This window comes from Onychomys torridus, chromosome 11 (genome assembly GCF_903995425.1).
Source record: "Onychomys torridus chromosome 11, mOncTor1.1, whole genome shotgun sequence".
Taxonomy (NCBI): domain Eukaryota; kingdom Metazoa; phylum Chordata; class Mammalia; order Rodentia; family Cricetidae; genus Onychomys; species Onychomys torridus.
In genome coordinates this window covers 56,951,808-56,968,422 of record NC_050453.1, presented here as the reverse complement: position 1 = coordinate 56,968,422, position 16,615 = coordinate 56,951,808, and the positions used below count along the sequence as shown (strand labels likewise).

At 46.1% G+C, this 16,615-nt stretch overlaps 1 protein-coding gene across 1 annotated transcript in view; it reads left to right on the top strand.

The window, feature by feature from the left end:
* Positions 1 to 11,525, top strand: part of Kif14 (kinesin family member 14) — a 69,483-nt gene extending 57,958 nt beyond the window's left edge. The window contains exons 26-30 of the mRNA XM_036201971.1: positions 3,541 to 3,699; positions 4,935 to 5,054; positions 8,144 to 8,218; positions 9,033 to 9,168; positions 9,493 to 11,525. Coding sequence (XP_036057864.1) covers positions 3,541 to 3,699; positions 4,935 to 5,054; positions 8,144 to 8,218; positions 9,033 to 9,168; positions 9,493 to 9,857 — 855 coding nt within the window. The 3' untranslated portion in view covers positions 9,858 to 11,525. The remainder of the gene's footprint in view (positions 1 to 3,540; positions 3,700 to 4,934; positions 5,055 to 8,143; positions 8,219 to 9,032; positions 9,169 to 9,492) is intronic.
* The last annotated feature ends 5,090 nt before the right edge of the window (positions 11,526 to 16,615 follow it).

The following is a 16,615-nucleotide window of genomic DNA, read 5'->3' as shown; positions in this document are numbered from 1 at the left end:
AGTTAAGGTCACAGGGCAGAGAGGCAGAGTCTTGTTCTGGCTGTGGGCTGGCTTTCAGCTCATGCCGAATTAATAACAAACTTGTCGATATCATGGCGAGAAAACTAATTTCGTTTCCTGCTCACTTTGTATCAAGAAACATTGGGTTTGGCCACCAGGAAGAAGCAAGGTAGAAGTTTGCTTTATGTCCGCTAGAAGGCAGAGGTAGGCATGGAGGGTCTTATGCACAAAGAGGCAGGGTCCCGACACCTTGCTGTCCCCACTTGCTGTGCCTGAAGTGTGGCCTTGACCTGGTCATGTTCCGTCATGACAGAGCACCATCCGAGTTGTATGTGTGCAGCTGGGTGGTGGGTGGGGACAAGGAAAGGACCTTCCTTCAAAGGGAATCTCTGTGAGGCATCAGATGGGACTTATATACGCTCGGCTAGAACTTCACCCGACCACAGCTAGCTTCAGCTCTAATCAAGAAGTGGGCTTTTTATTCTAGGCACCCGTGGACCACGTTAAAAATCAGGGTTCCATCACTGTAGCAGAAGTAGGGAATTGATGCTGAAAAGTATCTCATTGTTACCATACCAGAGATCTCTATGAGAATTTCTCCAATAGATTGGGGGTGTTGGGGAGGGGGAGAAAATACCAAGAGAGGCAAATTTCACTTTTTAAAATGGATATTTAAACTTCCTAGAATATTTGGTTAAGTTTTATGTAATGATACCTACCATATTTTATGTAGTGATTTCCACATTACATTTTTTTTACATTTGAGGGGCCTGTGGGGGTTTATGCACATCATGGTGCATGTGTGGAGGTCCAGGGCAACTTGCAGGAGTCTGCCATGTGGGTTCCAGAGACATAAACTCAGGTCGTAGGGCTTGATGGCAACCTCCTTTACCCACTGAGCCAGCCCCCTTACCAACCTGGACTTTCCACATTTTCCAAGTGGAATTCTTATTGTGACAAGTACTTCCTGACTGGGCTGAGTTAGGGAACTATTTACTCTCCATTGTTTTTTTCCCAACTTTCTTGGTCTCCCCAGCTTGTTTGGGTACCTCTCACTTTGTTTGTTAACCCTGAGTAGCCTATTTATTATACCTTTTTTGTTGTTTGTTTTGTTTGTTTGTTTTTCGAGACAGGGTTTCTCTGTGTAGTTTTGGAGCCTATCCTGGATCTTGCTCTGTAGCCTAGGCTGGCCTCAAACTCAGAGATCCTCCTGCCTCTACCTCCAGAGTGCTGGGATTAAAGGCGTGTGCCACCACCGCCCGGCCCTCATTATGCCTTTTAATATGCCATATTGTTAACAAGCATGTGTACTTCAGTGACTGTAGGCTCTCTGTAGGTGTAGGACTCAGAGCGTCTTTTCACAAGGCCTCGTGATGTGATAACTAGCTAGTTGAGTATTTGTTGTTAATCTTAAATTCACACCAGATGAAAGGTTACTTTGGATACAGATAACAAGGAAAGAGAAGAAAGTAACAGAAGTGGACTAAAGACAGATGTGGGCAAACTTCCGGTGAAGAAGATTTGACAGCATAGAGCCATGAACATGGAAGCATGGGGTTGGCCAGAGAGCAAAGCTCTTGGGCAGGAGTAAGGGTGTGACTTAGGTTCACCCCTAATGAAGGAATATAGCTCAGGGTGGTCTGTGGTAGAAATGAAAGAGGCAGTGTAAGAGGGTGTGTGTGTGTGTGTGTGTGTGTGTGTGTGTGTGTGTGTGTGTGTATGTGGGGTGTGTGTATGCATGTGTGTATGAGTGTGTGCGTGTGTGTGTGTGTGCATGTGTGTATGAGTATGTGGTGTGTGTGTGTATGTGGTGTGTGTGTGTGTGTGTGTGTGCATGTGTGTATGAGGTGTATGTGTATGTGGTGGGTGTGTGTATGTGGGGTGTGTATGTGTAGGTGTGTATAGGATATGTGTGTACACGCGTGTTAGGTTCAACCCTAATGAAGGCATGTAGCTCGAGACTATATTCTGTGGTAGAAATGAAGGAGAGGCAGCTTTAGAGTAGCGTGTGGGGAGGGAGTGGACTACACCCACAAACCAGAGACTCACTGTTGTATCTGAAATCCTGTGTTTTCTTCTATGCGATATTAATTTGTGTCTTTAGGCAATCTGTTTAGCTTCATGAGTCTCTCCATTTTCTTACCTGGAAAATAAAAACAGTAATGTCTACCTGGCAGGGTTGCTGTGATTATCAGATGAAATCATGGTGTAAGAAAGTACCTAAGAGGTAGGTGGATCTCTGAGTTCAAGGCCAGCCCGGTCTACAGAGTAAGTTCCAGGACAGCCAGGGTTACACAGAGAGACCCTGTCTCAGGAAAACAAACACACAAACAAGACGAAAGAAAAAACTGACATTAAAGAGAGAGAGTCCCTGGTAGAGTCTCTGCTGTGAAATCTCTTTCCTTCTCTTCATTTTCTGGGAAGAACGCTTTGAACTTGACTTAAGAGTTTCAACTCTAGGCTTGTGGGATGTGTTCTATCAAGGACTGAAGGATGGAGACCCGGGTGACTGGGAGGACTCCAGTGAGGCCAGTGCTGGCCAGACCCTACTCTAGTAGAGCGTGGGGTGGCAGTCCTTACCGTGAGGTGGTGTCATGAGCGTCTGCCAGACAGCAGGAGGGACAAGCCCTCAGTCACAGAGAGAAGAAGCATGCTGGGCGGAGGTGACGCACGCCTTCAATCCCAGCACTCAGGAGGCAGAGCCAGGCAGATTTCTGAGTTCGAGGCCAGCCTGGTCTGCAGAGTGAGATCCAGGACAGGCACCAAAACTACACAGAGAAACCCTGTCTCGAAAAAACCAAAAGGAAAAAAAAAAGACTTGTGCGCTGAGTGCATGTGGGAAGGCTGTTTAAAGTAGCTGGGTTTTTGTTGTTGTTTTGTTTTGTTTTTCCTGTTAGTTTTCTTTCTCTTCCTCTCCTTTGCCATCTTCCCTGGAAAAAGAGAATGGATTTAGTAACTGTTGGGGTGTTAACCGGACAGTTAAAGTTAAAAGGCTAGAGACACACCATGTTGTTCCAGTTTTTGATACGTACTTACCAGCCCTGTCTCAGTTTAGCTTCATGCTGGCTTTACGTCTCTCTTCACTGCATCAAGTCTATGAGGGAGGCAGAAGCCGGATGTGTCCATGTTACAGCTGCATAGCTTCAGGGCAGCGCGCTTTCAGTGTCCCACAAGCATTTCAGTGGTCATCATGCTGTGGATTTTATTTTCACGTGTATGGTTTTAGCTGCATGCGTGTATGCCCATGCTCCACATATGTGCCTGATGCCCTCAGCGATCAGAACTGAAAGTTCCAGATGATTGTGAGTTACCTACTGTAGGTGCTAGGAATCAACCTTTGGTCCTCTGGAAGAGCAGCCAGTGCCAGTGATCTCCTGAGCCATCTCTCCAGCTCTGTTGTCGTTTTTTTAGTGCTGGGACTGGGGGCTTAAGTCCAACCCCTCACGCCTGCTGACTTCACCCACTGTCCCTTTTTCCCTTATCACCTCTTCAGAAATCTCATGGATGTGATGCACTGACTGACCCATTTTTATTTCACAGGGCTGCTGTTCGGATATCTCCTCCATGGTACGAGAGGCTCAAAACAAAGCCGTCCAGATGATGGAGCAGGCTGTCCAGCGTGTGGGTCAGCTAGCCGTTCTAAAAGGGAGCAAGCTGTGTTTTCTGGAAAACGGCAACAGGATTTCCAGTGCCCAGGTCGTGTGTGATGTTGGCTCTGGAAGACTTGGGAAGGAACACTGGAGACTGCTGATAGCAGTATCACTGCATAGAATACGCTCACTTCTCTTTTCAGAATCACTTGTACTTTTAATGGTTTGGCAATGACTTAAAATTCTTTGGGTCAGAACTGGATAAAATAAGGCTACCTCCGTTGGTAGTCTGCATAGCAGACGGGCGTTTGTGCCATAGCACTGTATAAAAGATGCGGTAGTACACATTGGAGGTCCAGCCTTAGGAGGCAGACAGAAAGATCAGAAGGGCCAGATCATTCTTGGCTGTAAAGCAAATCTGAGGCCAGCCTGGGCTACATGAGGACTTTCCTCAAACAAAAATGATTAAAATATGACTGGGTGATTACAGGTCTTTATAGCCCTTTTGGAGCTAGGCATGGTGGTGAACATCTTTAGTCCCAGCATTCAGGAGACAGAGGCAGGTGGATCTTTGTGAGTTCAAGGCCATCCTGAACTACATAGTGAGTTCCAGGACAGCGAGACCTCATCTCAGAAAACGAACAAAATACCCTTTGGGACCTAGGGCTAGGGTGCTCGCCTAGCACTTAGGGGTTGAAGATCATAAGAACAGGGACAACTTGGGCTACATAGTGAGACCAACCTCACAAACTAAAGGAAGGAAAGGTGCCCTTCGTTCTGTGGTTTTGATTGCTATCAACTGTGGGACCTGGTCTGATACAGTTCACACATGGAAACAACAGCAATTATAGAATATTTGTATTTGCCCATTTCGTTCATGCTATGAACAATACTATATTAAAATGTACTATAGTCTAGCAAATAAGGTCCTACCTAAAATGAACACACTTTTTAGCATAGCACATGGAATACTAATTATAATTTTGCTAATTTTATTTCCCAATAGATTGTTCTCATACTAACTTTAGCTGAATTTAATAAACTGGAAGTGAATTATAGTTTCATTACCTTATAGTTTTGAAAAGTATGTAAAACCAGGCACATGGGATAGCCCAGTGGTGAAGATGCTTGCCACCAAGCCTGATTTCCTTAGTTCCTTCCATCCCTTAGAGCCACGGGGTGGAAGGGGAAAACCAACTCCTCCAAGTTGTCCTGTGACCCTCATATGCATGCTCGCTCTCTCTCTCTCTCTCTCTCTCTCTCTCTCTCTCTCTCTCTCTCTCTCTCACACACACACACACACCATGAGCTTACCAGCTAAATGTGTAAAACTTGTCCTCACAGGCGTTCACAGCTGCCCTCCAGGATGGCGTAGCCGCAGGGATGAGGAGTCTCTTGGACTCTGGGCTGGAGAAAGCACAGGCCCTCAAGCGAGACCTCTCCAGGCAGAGTGCACATGAGGAGGTAAGATGGATCTTAAAAACGGTTTTGTTTCAGGATGTGTGTTGCCCAAAATACTTTAAAATGTACAAATAATAGTGTAGTACAGGAGTTCCGTTTTCCCATATTATGTGTTTGTGTATTTTAGTTTGTACTGAATTATTTTTTTAATGAAGAGGCAGAGACCACGTCTGTGACTCTGGTGAGCCATGTGGAGGGTGACGCCTACTGTTGGCTCTCTGGGTGTCTTCTCCTCTTTCTGTTGGTCTTTACTCCTCTACCTGCAAGCAGAAGCCAGCCAGCACTCGCTGATGCACTCAGCTTGAACTAAGTACTTTTCCAGCGACGTTCACATCAGTGATCTCATACCAAGATGCAGAGCTAGTGAAGGTGTCAGTGACTTCCTACGCCTGCTTCTGCCTCCTTCCAGAGGACACGTACGTGAGCAGTGCTGGGCATGGGGGCTGGAGAGACACCCCTAGTGTTCTTGCAGAGGACCGAGGTTCGGATCCCAGCATCCACATGCTGGCTCACAGCACTCTAACTCTGGTTTCAGGGGATCTGATGTCCTCTTCTGCCCTCTGAGGGCATCAGCCACGTGTGTGGTACACAGATACATGTACAGGCAAAATACCCATACACATAAATAGAAATTTTAGAAATAACAAAAGAGAGAAATACTAGAACCAGCGGCTGGCGAATGCTAACCCGCCCATCTTGCTTGTACAGGTGGCATTCTCGGAATATGTCCGCCCCTCTCGCTTGTGTGTTTTTGTCCATTTGTTTTAAAAGAGGAGAGAACCAAAGGCGTTCTTCTTGCCCCAAAATCAAGGTCTGTGGCCCCGTGCAGTTTCAGTAGACATGAGGCTGATGGGGTTCTGCAGTGGACTCTGAGGAGGGGATGGGTTGGACTGTTAGGTCACAGTTGACCACCGCGCAGCTGTGATGAGCTTTGCCTCCGCCCCGTCCATCACTGATGTGTTTTATCTACGCTGGAGTTGTTGGCAAAACTTCTGCTGGCAGGGAGTGGAGTAAGTGCCAGATGGAGACGGAGGGATGCCCGAGCAGTGCTTCTCCTGCCGTTGAAACAGGCGTGGCGCTAGCTCTAATGTTGTTCTGAGGAAATGAAAGAGGATTCTTCACGCAGAACCCTGTCCCCTCCCTCTTGTCCTCTACAGTCTGCCGCTGTAGTTTGTTATATGGTGGATTTTAATTCATTGTATTCCCCCCCTCCCCCCCCCATGCAGGGGTATGTGTGTGTGTGTGTGTGTGTGTGTGTGTGTGTGTGTGTGTGTGTGTAAAGGTCAGAGGTCAACCTCAGATGTTGTTCCTCGGGATCTGTTCACCTTGGTTTTTGAGGCAGAGCTAGACTGACTGGAGCTGGTCAGTAAGCCCTAGAGATCCTCTGTTTTCCTTCCCCAGCAACTGGTATTGCCAGCCCGTGCCACCCATGCCAAGCTCTTGATGTGGTTGCTGGGGATTGAACTCAGGACCTCATGATTTTATGGCATGCGCTTTACCAATGGAGCCATCTCCCTGCTCCTGATTGTGTTCATCCAAATTAAAAGTCCTAAGAGCCTATGGCAGGGGCTGCAGAGGTGGCTCAGCAGGTGAGCGCACTTACTGCTCTTCCAAAGGACGGGAGCTTGAATCTCTGCACCCCATCAGGCGGCTCACAACCACCTGTAACTCCAGCTCCAGGGATCTCACACTTCTTCTGGACTGTGGGCACTGAATTTGTGTGTTCACACACACACACACACACACACACACACACACATACACACACGCATTCACACACATGCATGCACACACACATGCATACACACACACACACACAAATAAAATAATAATCAGGATTGTATTTTATTTTTTAAAAAAGGACCTGTAGCAGAAAAATAAAATATCCAAGAAGTAGAAAAATAATAGAGAGATAGAAAATGGGCTCAGGTTGGGAATTTAGCTCAGTGGTAGAGCGCTTGCCTAGCAAGTGCAAGGCCCTGGGTTCGATACTCAACTCAAAAAAACCCCAAAAAACAAAAAACAAAAACCGAGAACGGGCTCATAGAGGGCACTGGAATTATGGTTTCAAAGTGGGGTTCACGAAGTAAAGAATTTATGTGTGCCTAAATTCTTTCTTCTTTGGGGAGACAGTCTTATTCTGTAATTCTGGCTGGCCTGGAACTTGCTTTGCTGTCCAGGCTGGCTTGAATGTGACAGTAATCCTCCTGCCTCTCACTCCTGAGTGCGGGGATTATAGGTGCGCGGCCATGGCCTACTTCTGTTCTTACTGTAAGGCAAGTTTGTGCTGACCTAGACAGCTTAGAGAAAGCCAATTAAACACAAGCAGAACCCCCTTGCAGATACTTGGCTCCACCTGCAGGGGGCAGCAGTGAGCAGTGGACAGCAACCTTTTGATTTAGTCCAAGACACCCTGCTTCTGAGAGCTAGAAGATACCATCTGAGATCTGAGTCTCAGTCTGCAAGATGGAAATGCATATGCAGCATACTATTATCATTGAGAATCAGATAAAATGTATAACGTCCTTAGGGCTTTTCATATTTGCCTGATAGCTCAAACCATCTCTTCTGAGGGAAATTTTGGAAATTTCATCCCTAGAAATATTTAAATAAAATACAAGTATCATTTTGATAACAGAAATCAGAGTATATTCTTTTTTATACTTATATTTTATTATTATTGTGTGTGCGTGCGTACGTGTGTGTGTGTGTGTGTGTGTGTGTGTGTGTGTACGTGTGGACCTGCGTGTCCCATCACACGTGGAAGTCAGCAGACAACTTTTATGAAGTCTGTTCACTTTTTCCACCTTTATAGGAGTTCTAGGATCAACCATACGTCCACAGGCCAGAGCAGCAAGTGACTGCACCTGCTGAGCCCAAGTGTGGCTCTTTGGATACGGAAATCAGTGTGTCATTTACTTTGAAGGAAATTCCACTTGTACTCTCAAGATGTTTTCTGCTTAACTCAGAGATGGGACTTCCATCTCTTCTGGATTCCAGACTAGAGCTTCTGCATCTGGTCTCACGTAGGTCTGAAAACTACATGTTTCTTGATGATTATTTGTATAACAGAGTATTTTCATTCTCTATAGGTCACCAAGAGGATGAAGGCTAGCGCCCTGGCACTGGTCAGCTCTCTTGCAGACATCTTTGCTGAATGGAGACTAGTAAGAGGGGCTTTCGTTGTTTTTGTTTTTATCTTTTATTTTTATATCTCTTTCGTTTTAGATCTTTTTATTTCTTTGCATCTTTAGCTGGAGACAGCTACGTTGAGCGTGTTAACGAAGCATACTTGTTTTCTAGTTTTCCTTTTGTGGTCTTAATGCACGAGTGTTACTAACGGGTTCCTGACGGCGCAGGAACTTCCTAATGCACCATCTGTTTCATAGTTACCGGCGTGGGGCTGCCAGCTTTTGCCTGAGTATAGTCATTGTAGGCTAAAAACCACATTTAATGATTAACGTGCCCAAATAGTGTCGAATGGAGTTGAATTAAAGTGGTCTCACGTCACAGCTCTCACTTTATAGAAAAGGGGACTGGAGTATATAGTCAGCGTGCTGACAAGGACAGCCGTGCCCATGACTGAACTAGTTGAGTAACTGTTTAAAGGGAACACTGGGAAACGAAACTCTTTGAAATGAAATGTTAGCCTTTTATGGTGCTGGACACCATGGCACTGATGCTTTATTCTGCTCCTACGTGCTGGGATGTTAGGGCTTGGATTTAAATTAAGTTAAAATTAAATTCTTATTGCTTTTTAAAAGTAATCATTGTTCATTTTGTATTATGATCTTGCTTATAGAAATGAAATATTTGCTCTGGTGAGGAAATTAAACATTTTCAGTATAATTTGTTATTGATATAGTTTCATTGTATATATCATAAACTAATGATAAATTTCTGGGCAATTAAAATAATTTTGACTAAATTTCCAGCCATATAGTCTATTGTATCTATATTTTAAATATTTTGTTTATACAGAAAAGCTTCAGAACTCAAGTACAAGAAGGTTCTAGACAACAAGGTTCCAAGATGCTACTAACTCTTGCATCAGAATTCCTGAAGTTAAAATACTGCTTGGAGAAAACCATTGAGATGATTACATCCGCACTGAGAGGTATGCACCCCGAGTGGGGTCTGGAACTGGGACTGTGTAATCCAAGTCCCAGACGTGTCTCCCCCTCTCTCTAAGCCTGAGCTATGACTAACTCACTGATGACTACTCCAGTGAGATTAGTTACCAGTGTAGGAGCTTGGGCTGTTGGGTTCCATGGAACCCAAGTCCACACTTCTGCCTGCACAGTCAGGGAAGCCAAGTGCTTGTCCACGAGGCACTTTAGCAGAAAAACCTTCAGTGGTTTGGAGTTGTTAAAGGTCAGCTGTGATAATACCAGCTGACGCCTGGAAAGGGTAACCCTCTTTTTCCTTCCCTCTTATGTAGGGTGCCCCAGTGACCTGCATTGTCTCAGAAGCTGTACTGAAACCATCTGCAGCCTGGTGCACAAGCTTCACAGTGACTTCCTCGGGCCTGCTGCTTCTGCTGGCCACGGTGGGAATAAACCCCCTGATCATGGGGAACTAGAGTCTCTAGCTAGGTCGCTCCTCGTCTGTTTTGAACGAGAAGAAAGACCTGGTTTGTTGAAACCCCAGGAATCTTGTCATCAGAATAGCAAGGAAGAGCAGTGTGAGTCCAGCGGGGCTGACTGCAGTGGAGGCGTGCCAACACGTGCTTGTGAACTATACGGAGACACAGCCCCAGCAGTGTCCTCACAGGCCTGCACCCTGAATAGGATCCAGTGGGTGTGAAACCATTGCACAGGCACTTGGTGACCGCCCATGACCAAAAAGAACACTTGGTGACGACGCTCTTCCTCACACAGGAGGACATAAAAGGAAATGTGTGTAAATGTTTAGAGTCCGTGTCTACGCAGAGCCTCATGTCGGGTGTGGATATTACAAACACATGGAGTCCTGGTTTCAGAAAGCCTCACTGTATGCTCAGCTGACTTTTAAACAAGGAGTTTACCATGTTAGAACACTGGCATCAGAATGAAGTTAGGGAGAGTCTCAGGAGCACGTGAGTGACAGTGTCTCCAGTTTCTCGGTGCCTTGAATTTTAAATGCTTGCCTGGAACACTGTCCCTACCTGGTTCATCAGTCTGTGTGTAGATGGGGATTTTCTCATGAATGGAAATCTGGACAGTTGGTTACTGTGGCCTGTGCATTCTCTCCTCCAAATATAGCATATAGGATTAGGTTTATGTCCCAACACAAGTTTAACTGAGGCAGCTTGCTACAACTCTGTGGAATGGTTAACTGTTTGCCATCTTCAGTGATGTGTAACTTGTTTCTCTTCAAACTGCAGCGTCAGAATTTACTGTGTTATCTGTGTTCCATAATGGGCGTTATAGTCAAAAAATTTAAAAGCAGTATGAAATGCGACCAGCATCACTTGAGGATCAGACTGGCCTTTTGATAGGTCTGCTAAAGGGTAATTAGTTTACATCTTGTTTGATGGAGATTAAAGATCCTTATTATATTCCATAGCTTAAAAAAAATAAACCTTCATCTACAATCAAGTAATAAAGATCATATCCTACTTTAGGGTTTAACTTAAGGAAATAGTTTAACATTTTTGACCTCAAGGATATGTGTAATTTAAGAAGATACATAGTATCTTTGCCTGGGTGACCTAAGCAGGTTTAGAGGGAAATCCTCTGGAATAGTAGCCTGACCCTTTGGCTTGTTGATTCACTGTGGCCAGTGCAGGTTGGCTTGAGGATACCTGTCATCTCTAGGGGAGAGACTGTAGAGTAGCCTGGGGAGGTTGGCGGAGCAGTGACACCCCCTCTCCCCCCCCCTCCTGTACTTCTGGGGCTTTGAAGTGGGGCAGTGCAGCCACCAGGCCACCCTGCGTGCACCGCCCCTGTCTCAAGTGTGGCAGCGCAGAGGATTTGTTTCCATTTTCCTTTTTTTATTTTTGCCGTTTGTGTTTTCTTTCTGGGGTTCACGGTGGCTCAGTCGGTGTTCCGGCACGTAGCACTTGTGTGACTAAGTTGGTAGACTGAAGTACAGAGAAGGCTCTTTCCTGAAGGTGGGACTCACCGAAGGACCAGAATTAGCTGGAGCTCCACCCTGCTGCACAGCCATTGGTCCGCAGTCTCTCCGTCCCTCTCCCTCTGTTTTCTGTCTTTGAGACATGGTCCTGCGGGGTAGCCCAGTGTGGCCCAGCCCTGTTACCTTGCTGCCTTCACTTCCTGACTGCTGGGGTCACAGTGCACACCCCAAACCCGGCCAGTGTCTGTTTTCTAAACTCATGCCTGTCCTCAGAAATGTTTCGGGTATGCTTGTAAACTTATTTATAAATTTATGCTAAATAATTTGTTATACTGTATTTGCGTGGATGGTGTAAAATACGTTGCTATTAGAATCATGTGCGCTGAAAAGTTTTATAAAGAGAGTGCCTTTAATAAATCTTGTGAGCTTCAGAAGTGCCTCCTAGTCCGAGTTGTTTGTTCGTTTGTTTGTTTTGAGCTGAGGATGGAACCCAGGGCCTTGCACTTGCTAGGCAAGTGCTCTACCACTGAGCTAAGTCCCCAACCCACCAAGACTTTTTTATTGAATTGTTTTCATTCACTTTACTCCCCATTCAAAAATGTCACAATAGCTCTGCCTGGCTAGTACCTGTCCTGTTTTGCAAATCAGGTAAATAGGAAACAGTAGACAAACGCAAACATTATGTGGTCACTGTGCATTCTTCTTGCTTCACTCCTGGAGCTGGGGACTGAATCCTGGGGACTGAATCCGGGTGCCCTGTCACTGAGCTACAACCTAGCCCCTCCTTTCTCTCCCCTCAAACACTGATCCGTCCTCTCATTGGCTGAGCCTCAAACAGCTTTACTTCCCCGCTGAGCAGGTGCTCTGAAGCTGTGCATGCTTCTTGCACATTTGGAGACTGTAGTGCAGGCTGCTAAGTAATTACACAACCTTCAGGAGCCAGCTGCCTCACCCCTGGTTCCTCATCTGCAGAAGGACAAGCCCCTCTGCTTCATGGACTGTGTCTGGGGTCACTAAGTGAGAGAGAGGAAGAATGAATGGCTTCTGGCCAGCCGTAGATGATGAGCAAACGTTAGGCTGCCCTCCCGTAACTGGCTGCAAAACCTTGTTATATAAACAAGGTCACGGCAGGCGTGGTGGCACACGCCTTCAGTCCAGCCAGCGTTTGGGAGGCAGAGGCAGGGGGAATCTCTGAGCTCGAGGCCAGCCTGGTCTACAGAGGGAGTTCCAGGACAGCCAGGGCAACACAGAGAGACCCTGTCTCAAAAAACAAATAAGCTCACACTTGGTCCAAACATCTGCCAGTGTACAAGAATCACAGCCCTTGAAACAGGTTGGCCTGTGGACGTGACCATGTAGGGTTGTCTTGACTACGTTTAGTTGAGGTGGCACTATTCCCTGAGCAGAGGATTCTGAACTGTGTAAGATGAAGAAAGTTTACTGAGGACTAACGTGTGTGCATTAATTCATTGTTCTCTGCTCTTGACTGGGAATGAACAGCTGCTTCCGGTTCCTACAGCTTTGACTTAGCCACAGGGACGGACCGTAGCCTCAAGTTCGCCAAATAAGCTGTCTCCTTTAAGTTGCTTTTGTTAGGGTGTTTCGTCACAGAAATCAGGAACAGTTAACATTTTCCAAAATGACATCCTTGTGCAATTCCCTTTTGTAATTTTATTATAAAATGTATCACATGTCCACAAAGTAAAAGCATCCATGTGCCTGCTTTGATTCACGCTCCAGGACATTTCATGTAGTTCATTCAGTAGTCATGAACGCTCATGCCTCAGGCAGAGGTGTCCGAGTGCAGGCCTTTGTGTGTACAACCTTCTTGCCTGTAAACACGGGGCTTGGTGGGTCCCGGTGGGACCTAGGTTGCTTCTCTTTGTCTCTACAAGCTAAACTGAACCCACTTTGAACTTGTTCTTTCCTGGTTGGTGCCCTTATGGGCCATACATCACCAGCACACTTTGCCCGGAGGACCAGTGCCATGATCCATCATCCAGGTGAGTGGGGGCTTGCCTAACATATTGCTCTTATACATCAGTGTGGTGGACAGCAGCTCCAGTAATCTATTAGCGTGATATCCCGTTGGGTGAGGCATATTGATAGAGCAAAGCTGGTCGATCTGTGAATTGTGGATATCTAGGAGTCCGGGTCGAGAGAGCAATGCAGATCTCAGGCTGGATTGATGTGGCTATGAATGGTATTTTATGATGTAAAGTTTACCTCTGATTTAGAAAGTAATTTAACGCTGGTGACAGCTTGGGTTCAGGCTAGGAAAGGTCAACGTGGCAGATATCTGGAGCTCTTGGAAGATGTATTCCAGGAACAAAGTACCGTTGTTGATACTTCTATTTCATTTTGTAATATGTCATTGGGGGCACCAGAAAATTGGCCCGAGAGTAAAGTTTTGCACATAAAGCAAAACAGGCTCATTCTGCTGCCTGCCAGGTGAATAAATATGCAGGAGTATGGCCTCTGGAAGCCTGTGGCCATCAGCTTTTGCTGCTCGGACCTGCGTTCTCAGGGTCTCGTTCTTGACCCTGATGTTTATGAAACAAAGCAACGGTCAGTGTATCACCTGTTCATGGCTCATGCAAGGCTCTGGGGAGCAACCAGAGCAGTGTCTGGGCAGAAGAACGGGGGCACAGAAGTGGGAACCTGAATGGGGACACATGATGACTTTGTTTAATATGTATGGACAATTGGCTTGCATATATGTCTATGTACCACATGCATGCCTGGTCCCTTGAAGACCAGAAGAGGGCATCAGATCCCTTAAAGCTGAAGTCACAGATAGTTGTGAGCTGCCATGTGGGTGCTAGGAATCAAACCCAGGTTCTCTGGAAGAGCAGCCAGTGTTTTTAACCATTAAGCCATCTCTCCAACCTTCTGACATTTTTTTTTCTTTTCCCTTTGGGGAAAAAAGAGCCTCTGTTCCACATGGCAAGATTACGTGGCAGCTTCTGACTAGGCAGAGTGAGAATGTTCTATAACTCTTGAGTGGCCCACAACTTTATTACATATTAATCCCCCTCTTCAATCCCAACTGCAGGTGGCCAACCTCCCCCTGACAGGGTTAGTATTGGTCTTGACTCTTGTAGGGTATATGGTTAACACTGTCACATTTCGTTATTAGTTACATGCTCTTCATTTAGTTGGGGTTTGCTTACAGTTACAGAGCATTAGTCTGTTGTCATCATGGCAGGAAGCAGACAGGCATGGAGCTGGAGCAGTAGCTGAGAGCTCTACATCCTGATTCATAGGCAGAGATACTTGTTTTTGTTTTGTTTTGTTTTGTTAAGATTTATTTATTATGTACACAGTGTTCCGTCTGCGTGTATGTCTGCAGGTCAGAAGAGGGCACCAGATCTCATTATAGATGGTTGTGACCCACCATGTGGATATTGGGAATTGAACTCAGGACCTCTGGAAGAACAGCCAGTGCTCTTCACCACTGAGCCATCTCTCCAGCCTGAGGATACTTGTTTTAATGTGTGTTCTGCTCTCATCAAGTAGAACACCTTTGTGTGTTACTTTCCTGTTGCTGTGGTGAATGAAAGACCGCAGTCAAAGACAACTTAAGGAAATAGTTTATTTGGACTTAATGATTTCGGAGGGAGAGTTGATAATGGGGGAGGTGTGGCAGGCAGCCAGGGCAGGAAGCTGAGAGATCACATCTTCAAACACAAACACAAAGCAGAGATGGCGAACTGTAATCAAGGCAATGCTATCCTCTCAAAGTCAGCCCCCCAGGGATATACTTCCTCCAGCAAGGCCCCACCTCCCAAAGGCTCCTTAACCTCCCCAAATAGTGCCACCCACTGGGGACTGGGTGTTCAAATGCCTGAGCTTAAGGGGGACATTTCTCATTTACACCACAAGTCTTTGAAAGAATGACCACGTTCCCTGATGCCTGCTGCACATGCCAAATATGTGGTTTGTGAATGAGTTGGTTGGGGGCCATTTTCCATTCATCCTGCTGTCTAGATTTATGTGCTAAGTGGCGAGAACTAGAACAAAGTAGCATTAAGGCTCTCTTTGTAGGGCAGCTTGTGAAGGAGGCATTCACACAGACACACAGCTCTGGTTCTGTTCAGCTGCAGAGGACACGTCACACAGCCCTGTCTGTCCCTACATCATGGCAACCAAAGACATGTCTGTTGGGACAAAATACTACCTTAGTGATAAGTAACATTTAAAAAACCCTTTCATAAGGGTTATACAGATGGCTCAGCAGTTAAGAGCACATACTGCTCTTCCAGAGGACCTGAAGTCAATTCTCAGATCCTCATAACCACCTGTAACTTCAGCTCCATAGCAATCTGATACCTCTGGCGTCTGTGGGTACCTGCACTTGTGTACACACACAAATAAAAATTATATATTTATAAATTAAAACACTTTTTGCCATATATGGTCATGGCACGTGCCTGCAATTTCAGCACTTGGGAGCAGAGACCAGAGCATCATGATTCAAGACCAGCTTGGGCTAGTGAAATCCTATGTCAATATCTTTTGCAACACCACTGTGATGGCTAATCTTGGTTGTCAACTTGACTACATCTAGAATCAACTAAAACTCAAGCAGCTGAATGTTGGGATTCTGCCATGCTCCAGCTGCATGACCACACATGTGCAGTTCAGGAGCTAGACAAAAGGTCTTGTGTCATCAGTGTGTGCTGGTGATTATGCAATCTGCGCATGTGTGGCATAGCTCTGTAAGCCCACCTGTGCTTTAAAGAGCCGTGACTCAGACCCCCACCCCCACGCCATCTTTTTCTCTCTCTCTGCACATGCTCCTTCCCCAGGCCTGGTTCTCTTGTTCCCCTGCCTGCCCCGCTTCTTCCTAATAAAGCTCTGATGCTGATACTGGGTTTTGTCATGGCCTGTAACCAGCACCACTTGCTTACTGGGCTCACATGTGAGAGATTTTTTTTTCTTCAGTGAATCATCTAAGGCAGGAAGTCCCATCCTAAATCTAGATCATTTGAGGTCAGAAGACCCACCATAAACCTTCTGGTGGCAGCCTACCTACATAGCATCTGGAAGAAGGAAGCCTTTGCCTTTTGCCTTCTTGTCCTGCTCTTGCTGGTAAGTTCATCTACCCTGCTGCTGAAGCATCCCCTTCCCTGGTGTTAGTGCCTACTTCAAGATTCCTACGTAGACTGAAGACCAGCTGAGACACCCAGCCTGGTAGACTGGCCTTTCTGTCAGAAAGCAGCCATTGTTGGACTAGCCCGAATCTGGCCTGTAAGCCACTCTGCAAAATCCCCTTTATAATACATACGTAATACCGCTATCTACTTTATTGGAATAATACATATGCAATACCGCTATCTACTTTATTGGACTGGGTGTGGCAGCTGGCCCAAGGGGAGTTCGATGACATCTCTGGATGCAGAGGGCTCTCACAGGAGCTTCTGCATTTGTCTTTTTGCCTGCAGGGTCGCCACTGGACCATGAGTGACCCTCTGCTGGGTTGGTGTCACTATTGCCTAGGGCTT